The sequence below is a fragment of the Polyodon spathula genome, chromosome 6 (assembly GCF_017654505.1).
Source record: "Polyodon spathula isolate WHYD16114869_AA chromosome 6, ASM1765450v1, whole genome shotgun sequence".
Taxonomy (NCBI): domain Eukaryota; kingdom Metazoa; phylum Chordata; class Actinopteri; order Acipenseriformes; family Polyodontidae; genus Polyodon; species Polyodon spathula.
In genome coordinates, this window is record NC_054539.1 from 57,612,988 (window position 1) to 57,625,956 (window position 12,969).

The window sequence follows — 12,969 nt, forward strand, 5'->3', positions numbered from 1 at the left end:
CCACGTCAACTAGGAATAAGTCATCTTGTGGAGAGTTACTGGACAATAAGTTCTTTACACATACAAGATTGAGAATTGTGTTTCATTCACTTATAATTCCAGCAAGTGCCTACTGTGGCTGAGTACTATAACAGACATTAGGAAGGTTAATGATGTCATTCTTATTATTCATTCTTTAGTGTAAAAAAAAGACACATTTCCCGCTTTAAGGTTAGAACATTTTATTTAATTAAAACCCACTTCCTCTCTTAATGCAGTAAGGTCAGCCGATACAGTAAATCTTATATTTTTACAGATTTAATACAGTTTGTGCACAAACACAGGAACTCTTCAAAATACTGTGAAGTTATTATGAGGGGAATCTTCTGCCCTTCAGTCTACTCAGTGATTTGTGAGCTAGCCAGTATAAACTCTCTTGAAATTGAGTACGGAGTAAAAGAAAGGAAACGCAGTGACACCAGACACCTCTTTCCAGCTGGTAAAATCTGTGAGATAGATTAGTTCTGTCAGCAGGTAGAGGAATTCCTTGGGCGATGCAAATTGCCTGGATTAAATGTGTTGGAGATCTGGGAAGGGAGGTCAGCATTCCACTTGCCCTTTAGGCACTAAAAGAGAAGCAGCAGGTGACATCAATTTTAATGGTATTGCCAACTACAGCCGGGAAGTAATACTCTTCAATGACATGCATGCCTTTGGGGAACCAAAATTATCCTGTTCTTTACCTGCTAATACTGCCATTGGGACAAAGGTTTTAGTCCCTTCCTTTGTGTTTTTAAGAGGAATACATTTAATTCAATTAAAAACAAAACTGGAAGAAAAAACACACACACATACACACCAAGACTTTTTAACCAAAAGTGAGGAAATGTGTGTATGTATGTGTTTTTTTTATTTTTTTTATAAATGGTGGTTTTCCAGACAAGATCATCAATGAAGCTAAATCCAGCATTACTGATATAAACAGATAGCATACTTTATATAATAACAGTAAGCATCATGCAGATGACAGAATTCCATATATAACATTACTGTCACATTGTACACTTCTAATTGATATCATATAAGAGAGACAAGAATCTAAGAGAATATGTAGTCCACAGCAAGACTCATCCTTCTTGGGAACTTTCAAAAGGCACACTTCCATGCAATAGACCACGATGTACTACCTGTAAATACAAATACAGTAACACCCAAACCAAGGTCAGAGGCAGTAAATCATCATTCAACAAACTACATTGGGGAAACTAAAAGGAGTTTAGCAGACCGCGTTTTGGAAGACTTACAAAGCGTTTGAATCAACACCACTATATTTCCAGTAGCCTGACATTTCAACAATGATAATCACACTATTGAAGACATCACCATCTGTGGGATCAGTCAGTGCTATGGAACAAATGCTGCTTGGAAACAAAGGGAAGGTGAGTTTATATTCAAACTAGGAACTTTGGAACCTCTTGGAATGAACATTCTATTCTGACAATTCTGACATCATCCAAAGAATCTGCTTTAGATTAATAAAAATGAAAGTAGGACAGTAACGAGAGGTGCTATGAATCTGAGAGATCACAAGACGGCATACAAACACCATAACCTTTATAACATAAAAATATCTTCATTTGGTGACAAATGCCCCCATGGACCCATAAGCATCCTCTCTAAACACAATATTGGTCCCTTCAATATTTCATTGTGTACTTGCATTTCCAGGTACTTCATTCCAACAGGAAGAAATATAATTTTAGGCTTGCAAAACACTTACAAGGCTCGGAAGCAGTGATGTATAAAAAGAGCTTGTCTTCACGACACACACACACACACACACTTACACGCAAACAACAACAACAACAACACAGCTACAACTGAAATATAATTTGCAACCATTCTACCTCCTACATCTACCTATTTGTATGAAGGAGATACACAGAGAAGATTAAATTGATGAAATTATGTATTTAGAAAATGACTTTTGGGGGCAGGGGGGGGGGGGTCAATTGAATGTGAATATTAAAAGATTAAATAATTACAACAAAGCCACTTCACCCTGTGGCTAAATAAAATAATAAAAGACAAGCACTGCAGTGATTACACAAGCTGCTTGGAAACAGAAATAATCTGAATGTATCCATACACTTGGCACAACAAATCTTTTTGGATGTTTATGCTAATGAAAACATTCAATGGAGCATACCAAAATTATAAAATCAGCATCAGCATAGTCGAGTAGCTCTGTAGCTGTAGACAACCAGGTGGGGTTCAAATCTGGGTGAAATGAGTTTGGTGGTCTCATCTTATCCAACTGTAACTGTGGGTGAAAGTTTACACCACAACAAACACCACACAGTTTTGTGCAGTGGGCACTCAAGTGACTTGCCCAGGACTGAGCTGGTCATTGTTTAGACACTTTAAATAGTATACGCAAATTTTTACCTTTTAAAATTAGTAATTGATCATCTTTTTTACAGCCTCAAAGCATTTCCACTTGTCAGGGATGTAGAAAGGTTCGAAGATGTGAGGGAACGGGGTGTCATATCCACACACTCGAGCAATCGGGGCTTCAAGATTGAGAAAGCATTCCTCCTATTTATAAAAAAAACAAAACAAAATAAACAGCGCATCCGTTTCACAGACAGGTGTTCAAATTTATTTCATTTAGTAATACAGAACACTTTGAATATTCACAAAGTATTTACCCCAGTGCTAAGTTTCACACCATTTTTTAATTATATTATTATATATTATACATAGTATTATATATGCAATACAATTCTGGCAGCATCAACTACAGTGTTTTCTATACCTCTGTATAGACCTCCTGTTTTGACAGCAGACTCCTTAAGCATGTATGTCTTAACATTTTGTATACCTGAATGAATTTGGAATTTAGTTTTGGAAATTAAAACCACTGCTTGTGGGTGAGTTTTTGAGCTTTCTATATACACTGCCTAGTCACTATTATAGGAACTGTCCTTGCCATTTGCTTGGGCCACCGACTGCCCTGATCCCATGTGGTATAGACTCCAAAGTGGCATAGACACCACAAGGTGCTGGAGGCTGAGGATGTGGCGAGATACATTATCCTCTTGAAAGTAGCCATGGTAGTGTTATTACTACATTATAAACTACAGCATCTTTACAGACTTCCAGAGTAATCAAGGGATCCAGGGTATACCAGGAGTAAATGTCCCACAACAGGGCAATGCCAAATCCATTCAGGTCGACAGGACCTAATAAAGTGGCCAGGCAGCGCACAGTTGAATAGGAAAAAGTGAAGTTTGCTTTGCGCCCACTGATATTGGTACAACAGAATTTTATAAACCAGGGCTATTGTATTACTACAGTACTGACTTCAAATAAAACACCTCTGCAGATCATCTAAATCAATTTGCAACGAGCACAGCAAATTATTTGTTCTTTATTACACTGTTTCATAAAAAGCCATAAAACTGAAAAACACAAACCACTAATGAAGAATGCTTATGACAAATGATATAACCTATTCAACAAATTACGCAAGGGCTAATTTATTACCCCGACTGCAAGCAATCAATTTGTTAAGCAAAAATAAAAAGGATTTATGGTTCCTGATGTGCCTAAAGTATATCAATACAGAATAAGCCACAGTATATTTGTCCTATTAGATGCTAATAGCTTCTGACCCTCTTCAGCTATTTTAATTTGCATTCAATATTCTATTTAAATTAAGAACATAAATTGGTGATAATGTTTTTGTTTTTTCTAGGTCATGCAGCAGTCCAATTCCCTCATCACTCATGCCAAGGTTTAAACTTAGTGTCAGAAAAATGAAGAATGCATTCGATGGCCTCAACAAAATACCACACAATTTGGCAAATTAATCACTGCTACCCTGTTTCTCTCAAAATTTGAAATATCCAATTATATTTTAGGCTCAGCTCACCGCTACCACCCCTGCACTGACTCGGGAGCGGCGAAGGCGAACACATGCTGTCCCCCGAAATGTGTGCTGTCACACGACACTTCTTTTCACTCTGCTGGCCTGCCACACAGCCAACCCAGAGCTACAGTGTCGGAGGACAACGCAGCTCTGGGCAGCTTACAGGCAAGCCCGCAGGCACCCGGACAGTCTACACATACTTTCAACCTGATCTTTTGTTCTTTTATTCTTTTGTTTTATTCTTTTTTTTTTTTGTTCAGTGGCACCAGTGATACTATGTACTATGATGTACAGTACTATGTCTCAAATTATGCATGGAGCTGATAGGTTACACTGTAAGCATACAACGTATGTGACCCATCAGTGCAAAACTAAGCATCATTCTATATATACAGTGCCTTGCAAAAGTATTCAGACCCCTGACCAATTCTCTCATATTACTGAATTACAAATGGTACACTGAAATTTCGTTCTGTTCGATATTTTATTTTTAAACACTGAAAGTCAAAATCAATTATTGTAAGGTGACATTGGTTTTATGTTGGGAAATATTTTTAAGAAAAATAAAAAACTGAAATATCTTGCTTGCATAAGTATTCAACCCCCACACATTAATATTTGGTACAGCCACCTTTTGCTGCAATAACAGCTTTAAGTCTTTTGGGGTAAATATGTACCAGCTTTGCACACAGTGTCGGAGTGATTTTGGCCCATTCTTCTTGGCAGATTTGCTCCAGGTTGTTCAGGTTGGTTGGACAACGCTTGTGGACCGCAATTTTCAAATAGTGCCACAGATTCTCAATGGGGTTGAGATCAGGACTTTGACTGGGCCACTGTAAGACATTCACCTTTTTGTTCTTGAGCCACTCCAATGTTGCTTTGGCCTTGTGTTTGGGATCATTGTCCTGCTGAAAGGTGAATTTCCTCCCAAGCTTCAGGGTTTTTTAGCAGACTGAAGCATATTCTCTTGCAGCATTTTCCTGTATTTTGCTCCATCCATTCTTCCTTCAATTGTAACAAGATGCCCAGTCCCTGCTGATGACAAGCATCCCCACAGCATGATGCTGCCACCACCATACTTCACTGTAGGGATGGTGTGTCTTGAGGCATGGGCAGTGTTAGGTTTGCGCCACACATAGCGCTTTGTGTTTTGGCCAAAAAGCTCTATCTTGGTCTCATCTGACCACAAAACCTTTTCCCACATTGCATCTGGGTCACTCTCATGCTTTCTGGCAAACTCCAGACGTGCTTTCAGATGGTACTTTTTGAGTAAAGGCTTCTTTCTTGCCATCCTCCCATACAGGCCAGTGTTATGCAGAGCTCTTGATATGGTTGACTGGTGCACCATTATTCCATTCCTAGCCACTGAACTCTGTAGCTCCTTCAAACTGATTGTTGGCCTCTCTCTGTGGCTTCTCTCACAAGTCTCCTTCTTATCTGAGCACTGTGTTTTGAGGGACAGCCTTTTGTTGACAGTGCCTGGGTGGTGGTGATGCAGCTTCCACTTCCTGATTATTGATCCAACTGTGCTCACTGGGATATCCAAACACTTGGATATTATTTTGTACCCTTTCCTAATCTATGCATTTGTATTACTTTATCTCTAACTTCTGTAGAATGCTCTTTGGTCTTCATTTTCCTTCAGATTCACATCCTTACCAATGATCCTTCAACAGTGGGGTTTTTATCCAGAAAATGTGACAGCAACTTTAATGGTTCACAGGTAGAGGCCAATGGTAAGGTAATTGTGTCCTCGTTAGGGCAATTTCTTTCATCGATGCAAACTGGGAGCTTCCACAGCACAGGGGTTGAATACTTATGCAAGCAAGATATTTCAGTTTTTTTATTTTTCTTCAAAATATTTCCCAACATAAAACCAATGTCACCTTACAATAATTGATTCAGAGTTTCAGTGTTTAAAAATAAAATATGAAACAGAATGAAATTTCATTGTACCATTTGTAATTCGGTAATATGAGAGAATTGGTCAGGGATCTGAATACTTTTGCAAGGCACTGTGTGTGTGTTTGCAGATTGCAGTACGTGTGAACCCACTGTCTATGACCTCCTCAGTAAATCCAGGGAATGACATCCCTGGGATCTACAGACTTTTATATTATTCGTCTTTCACCCGCACAGAGGTTTCTGAAGGGATAACAAAAAGATTTACCTTTGGGTCTAAAAAATGTATTCCTTTTGAAAACAAACCACTTAAGAAGCTACTACAAGTCACTCTGCCACCTCTTGAGCACTGTCTTAATGTGTTGATGACAGAGGCTAAATAATATGAACGCAGAACCTAAGCCAGATTCAGATAACACAATAAAGGCTTTATCATTGTCTATAATGACTTTAAACAAACTGTCACTGTTGTGTGGTTCAGTGTTTTCAGAGCACAAAGGACATGCTTACTTCCTTTTCATTTTTTAAGAGTAAGCTACCTGTGCATTATTTCAAACCAATAAAACACAGATGAACCCAGACAATGTTGAATTTCAAAAACAGAAGTGTACAACACAACACAGTATGTCTATATATATATATATATATATATATATATATATATATATATATATATATATATATAGATATATATATATATATATATATATATATATATATGAAAAGATTCTATTACAGAGATAGTATTAAAAAACTCTGTTAACAGAGAAAGTTAAGATCTTTTCACTCATGTGCACAATAATACAAATCTCTCAATAAATAAATGGCAGGGCTTTCGATAACTAAAATGAAGTAAAACGAAAAGTTAACATGAAGGCAAACAACTTTCAAGCTAAAATGGAAGCTACTGTATAACTTCTTGCTTTACAAAGGAGTCCTATCCTATCTGAGTCGATTTGCTACAGTATCTCCTGAGGAGAAGGCAAACACAGAAGAGTCACACCAGTTTCCAGGACACATCAGGTGCAATCCTCCTAAATCATCAATAAAGTGGGGTTAAAAGTGCTGCTAGGAACTGTATGTGATGTGCTCACAGATTTAAAAAAAAAAAAAAAAAAAAAGGTATTTTCAGGTGCCAGTGAAAGCACTGTCAACAAAAACGGAACTAAAGCACCATGGCAACCGAGCCAGTCTCTAGTTCCCAATGCAACAGAGTCAAAACACAGCACTAAAGCATAATGAAAACAAAACACTTAAAGCTGGGCCATCCTTTTTCTATTGGCAAAGATCAGCTCCATACATGAAATTTAAAGGAATAACCAGAAGACTATACATAGTAAAATAAGTTAGGAGGGGCAGTAACTGTTCTACTAAGTAAATCCACCTCCCTTTTTGGTTTTGCCTGTGGCAGTGGTAGCTCCATCAAGCAGAGCTTGAAATACTGTATTTTGTGCCACAGACTGTACACTGAGGGCTAAACTGAGACCACGAATTTGAACCTTGACCTCCAGATGTAAAAGGCCAGTGAATCATTCCCCGTGGTGGATTTATAGGGATATATACTTATAGTGGTACTGCATTTTTTGAATTAGTAAATGGAAAATCTCCACACAAAAGCAGGCGACACTGTGATTACTTCCCCTTGCTTTTTAGGTGTCTCTTCAAATTATTTTTGTATTTTTTTATGGTATAATTAGTAAGTATTGTAAATAGTGATCTGAACAGCCAACTATGCCTTTAATATGTTCCCTTCCTCTCCAGTGTTTTAAAGTGTGACTGATGTATCTTGCCTTCTTCACAGCTGAACATCTGGATCTTCCTTCTCACATCTTTACATTATGAAGTGTAAGCAGATGTCACTGGAATGTGGGTTTATTACCTGAAAGTCCATAAAAACTTAAATTCCAACGAGCAAGCTAATTTTCAAAGACCCTCAAGTTAAAATCTGATTGAAACTGGTGTATTTTAGGATTTTATTAACATTCCTCTTTGTTTTAGAAATGTACTGGATCCCCTCTTGCCCTCTTGTTAAATCACTGGGTTTTTTTTGGGCCCAAAACCATTTCAGAAATATGTATGACATTTAGTAATTCTTTGCCATATCCCCACTCTCCAATTTGGGTCCTTGAGGGTGTCAGGCAGATCTGGTTTTAAAAATTCTGAGAAGTCATTGCTTGTTGCGCACACAAACATAAGACAGTAAAGAAGAAAACTGATCAAATATCAAAAACATGTTTTTTAGAATAGATTGACCTTGTTTACTAAACCTTCTGCACAATATAATGTATCATATTACCACAATGTACAGAACAAAACATTCTCAGATAAAGTAAATTACATTGTTGGGTTCTAATATTACCCTACTTACAATGCAACTTGATATTTACATAATACAATGTTTCCAGTTTTTTAGTGTGGGAACATCATATCAATTTTCTTTTATTAAAACATGTTTTGTTCTTTGTGCTCAAACTCAAAAAACACAATTGCTTAACCTACATATTGCTGATGCTAACCCGGACTTTAGAAGTATGAACTGACCTACAGCTATAGCCAAACGTTTTGCATCACCCTAGAATGATCTAACTTTGCTTCACAAAGTCGAATGACACCTGCTAAGTAATGCTACGTTAACATATTAAATGTGACATTTGGAAATCTAACATGAAAACACACAACTTCCAAAAAGACTTCACAATTCTTGACACGTGTTACTCAATTAGAAGTAATTGATTCTCTGTCTGGTGTCAGGGAGGCCTGCTAAGAAGCTCCTTCTAAGCAAGAAAAAAATCAGGAGATCGTCTGAACTTACAAAGACTGGACCAAAGACGACTGGGTCAAAGTAACAAGTTCCCCATCAGCTGTTTAAGAAACTGAGGTAGATTAAGAGCCCGAAATATAAGTTGGGAGAGCACCAAAAACATTAAACAAAGACTAATGTATTTTTATTATACAGATTCCAATCAGTTCGCTGAACAAATCGCTAACCTGAACAGGGTCCGGTCCCTGCTGGTTTGGATGAATGAAAGGCTTCTGTACAATAAATATTTGTGTACTTAATTATCTTATTCTTGGATTGGAGAGAAACCCACATTGTGGCAAGCTAAAATGTTAGATTTACTTAGGGCAAAGTAATGTATTTAATACAGCTGATTTTGTAAAAATGGTGCCAAGAGAGAACTGGGAAAGGACAACCAAATCTAGTTTTAATCCTTTAAGGACCAAGCGCTTTTCAGTGGGATTCTCCCTCAGGACCAGGGTTTTTTTGGCTGTATTTGACTCTCTTCCTATAAAAATTCACTAAAAATCTGAGGGACCTTCCAATATGTCCTGAAAGAACTGTTGAAAAAGACTGATGTTTAGGCAAATTACAAGACATTGTTTCACCTGAGTGATTGCAATGCCATAATAAACGTTTATTCTCAGCAAGCAATAATGGAGACGATTCTCGATTATTTTCTCAAAATAAATATTTAGAAGTAAAAAAGTACCAGATACATTTAGTTCAAGAAACATTATCTGCTTACATCCACTCATTTCTTGATATTTATAAATGTTGTAAAAACATACATATTTAAAACACGAGACAGAATACATGTTGCAATATAATTATAAGTCAAATACATTAGATTTAAAGTGTTTATAAGTTTTTTTTTCTTTTTTTTATTAACTCTAAACAAGTTCCTGTGATGTTTTGTTTCTGCGTGCTGCTATAAACTGTCACCACCCTTTAACAAAAAAAAGGCACTGAAATTCAATCCCTCCCCTATCCAATGATATGCATTTACAAGCTGTACTGCAAAGTATAGTGGTCCAGTAAGTCAAAGAAATGACATGTGGTTTTTTTTATCATGTTTACCCTGATCACGGGCCCAGAATGACAGTTCAGTATGATCCGTGTTTACATGATCACCATCCTTGAAGGGTTAAAGCACGAGATACTCTCTGCAAGGGTTACAATTCTGACAAAATTGTCGACAGGACGCCAACCTGAAAAAGATATCTAATATAGAGGAATAAAACCCAAGCCTGCACCAACGCTTACCTTTAACTCTTGCACATTATCTTTGAAAAATGTCAGGAATTTCTAGGACATGTTGCACGTAACACCTCAGGGCTTTACAAAACTTTATCCCATTGAGGGTCCAGGACTCTCAACAAAAAAACTGAAGGTCACAGGGGAAAATGTGGGGTCCCAGAGAACAAGTTGGGGATCCCAATAAAGTACAAAGTATAGTCTTAATGTTAAAATGCAGAGTATGCGCTTACTAACATTTTGAAGATTGCACCTCACACAACCCAGCAGTATTAGAAGAAGAAGAAGAAGAAGAAGAAGAAGAAGAAGAAGAAGAAGAAGAAGAAGAAGAAGAAGAAGAAGAAGAAGAATCTGCGGTGGGGCTGCCCACATCAGATGGACAGACATGCTTTCCTGGGACGCAGACAACTGCAAACCTGACAGTCCTGACAAACCATGAGTGCAAAAAGGATGCAGGTACCCGCATCCCCGAGAGCCATGCACTTGTTAGTTTGAAAAGGACCAAAATATTATAGGAATATTCTCCTTTGATCGAACACATCTTTTAATTGTATTCACATTACATTATTTTCTTGACAGTAATCTGATCCATGTTTGGCTTCACTGTTTTACCTATTAGAATGATAGTTATAACTTTAGCACCAGTAGTGTTGCACAGTTTCTATGCAATTCTCATTTTCATCTTATTTGAGCCTGTATATAACCAGACATTAAATAATTGTATCAATATAGTTTAATCCATTCCTTATTGACATTCAATCAGATCAACATGTGGTTATTTGCCTGCTTCTTGTTAAGAAACAAACACCACAAATATTCTACCACAAGCATACCTTCAGGGGCCAGTTTTTAAATTTTTTTTTTATTTGGATAACTCTGATCAAGATTTTGTAATCCTATATTTTGTGATCGAGATTACTTTTATCTGGATCGTTTTGATCAGGCTTCTCAGACTTTTATCAAAATTAGAAATAATTAAGATTATGAAATTTGTTTTTGTTTTTTTTAAAAGGAATCTCTATACAGGATTACAAAATCCGGACCACTGTTATCCAGAGTACATTTTGAAAATGGCCCCTGGACATTCTACAAAACAAAAAGACAGTAGAACGGCACATTTTGATGACCAGGAAATGGTAGTAATTATTAATATTATTTTAAACATTTAAAAACTAGATGCTAATATCCACTTACCTGAATGCATGAAACTATTCCGCAAGTAATTGTGGTCTGATTTACTGTATAACATTGGTATATTCATATTGTGATATCACCAGCATGAAACAATTAGATTTTTCTCATTATGCCTCCTTGTGTGTTATAATCCCAAATGCAGTTACCACAGTGTATTGAAGGCCGAACACAAAGGTTGCACATTGAGGCTGGAGCTAGTCAATTGCAAGTGAGATTGGGTACAGTTGCGCCTTAAAATAAATTAAATAAAAACTGAGGAAAGGAGGTGAAATCGGCAACATAAATTAAAAAATTTTTTGGATGAACACAAAAGGTTTAAATTATTAAAAAATCATGTATTGCAGGGTGGTTCAGACAAAGGCCCTTCAGCTGTGTAGGAAGAAAAGTCACAGCTTTTGTCCAAATAACTGTTTTTGTATGCTGCATTTCAAACCTCTACCTCTATAAATATATTATTTTTTTCTCAAGAAAAATATACTTTCCAAATTCCAGAAAGAAAATGTGGCAGACACCAAACCTATTATTCAATCAGGAACCTAAATACGAAACTGATTCATATTTCTGCTTTCAGTCTGCTTTGCTAATTTTCATGCACCTGGTTACTTTATATATTGTTCAGACAAAAACAAGTAAATCAACTTATTGACGGCTACATTTCGGCTTTGACTAAATGCTGAATAATTGCACTGTCTGCTGAATACTCTTTAGTATTGCCTTGGGTTCATTTTTCTCAAATGGCCTAATCCTTTGTTGTTATCTGTAACCTCTTAACTAATGGTTATCAGAGACACAAATTCTTGGAATTTCAACATCAAAAATAAAAACTGGCCTCCTCACAGCTTCCTCAACAAGTGCAGGAGTGCTACAATAAACAGCCAATTATAGCATATAAAAAAAACAAAAAAACACATGAAAGGTTTTAAACACATTCTGAAGTTTACTGGAGTCTCATGAACTCAATAACATCCCCCTGGCAATAAACATAAAATCAGAGTTTCAAGAAAAAGGTGACTGTGACATACAGTGGTTTGCAGATGTTTCACCTACCAATAATGTCGCATTTTGTTGAATTGCAAATAATGTGTGCACAGTTTTCCCAAACTTTTTTATTCAAAGCTGTAGTGGTTAAACTGAACACTGTTATATGGGGAGGTTAAATGTCAGCAAAACTTGCAAAGAAAATGTACAAAATTAAATTTACTGGTTGCATAAGTATTCAGCACCTTACGTCAGTACTTGGTAGAAGCACCTTTTGCAGCAATTAATGCTATGAGTCTTTTTGGATAGGTCTCTACTAGCTTTGCCGAGTAGGATGGAGAAATTTTTGCCAATTCTTCGATGGGATTGTTGATGGACTGCAATCTTCAAGTCTCGCCATAAATTTTCGATTGGATTCAAGTCAGGACTTTGATTGGGCCACTCAAGAACATTAATTTTCTTCTTGTTCAACCACTCTAGTGTAACTTTGGCTTTATGCTTCGGGTCATTGTCCTGCTGAAATGTGAATTTCCTCCCCAGTTTCAGAGTCTTGGCTGACTCAAACAGGTTATCCTCAAGGATTCTCCTGTACTTTGCACCATACATTCTCCCCTCTATCCTGACAAGCATCCCAGTCCCTGCTGAAGAGAAGCATCCCCATAACATGATGCAGCCAAGACCATGCTTGACAGTTGGGGTGGTGCTGACTGGGTGATGCGCAGTGCTAAGCTTGCTCCAGACGTAAAGCTTGGAATTTAGACCGAAAAGTTACATTTTTGTCTCGTCTGACCACAAAACTTTTTTCCACGTCTGCAGTATCATCTACATGCTTTAAGATGAGGCTTTTTGAGTAATGGCTTCTTTCTTGCCACCAGTCCATACAGGCCAGCTTTGTGTAGGGATCGGCCTATTGTTGATGTGTGAACTCTGACTCCCACCTCAGACA

The 12,969-nt window shown here is 37.2% G+C and overlaps 1 protein-coding gene across 2 annotated transcripts in view; it reads right to left on the reverse strand.

Moving 5' to 3' along the window:
• Nucleotides 1-210: 210 nt before the first annotated feature.
• The window catches only part of LOC121317387 (2-oxoisovalerate dehydrogenase subunit beta, mitochondrial-like), a 125,574-nt gene continuing 112,815 nt past the window's right edge, over nt 211-12,969 (reverse strand). The window contains exons 10-11 of one of the 2 annotated variants that reach the window (XM_041253263.1): nt 2,428-2,577; nt 211-1,166 (exon numbers count right to left, since the gene is read on the reverse strand). In XM_041253263.1, coding sequence (XP_041109197.1) covers nt 2,437-2,577 — 141 coding nt within the window. In that variant the 3' untranslated portion in view covers nt 211-1,166; nt 2,428-2,436. The remainder of the gene's footprint in view (nt 1,167-2,427; nt 2,578-12,969) is intronic. The other variant, XM_041253262.1, reaches the window with a different exon arrangement.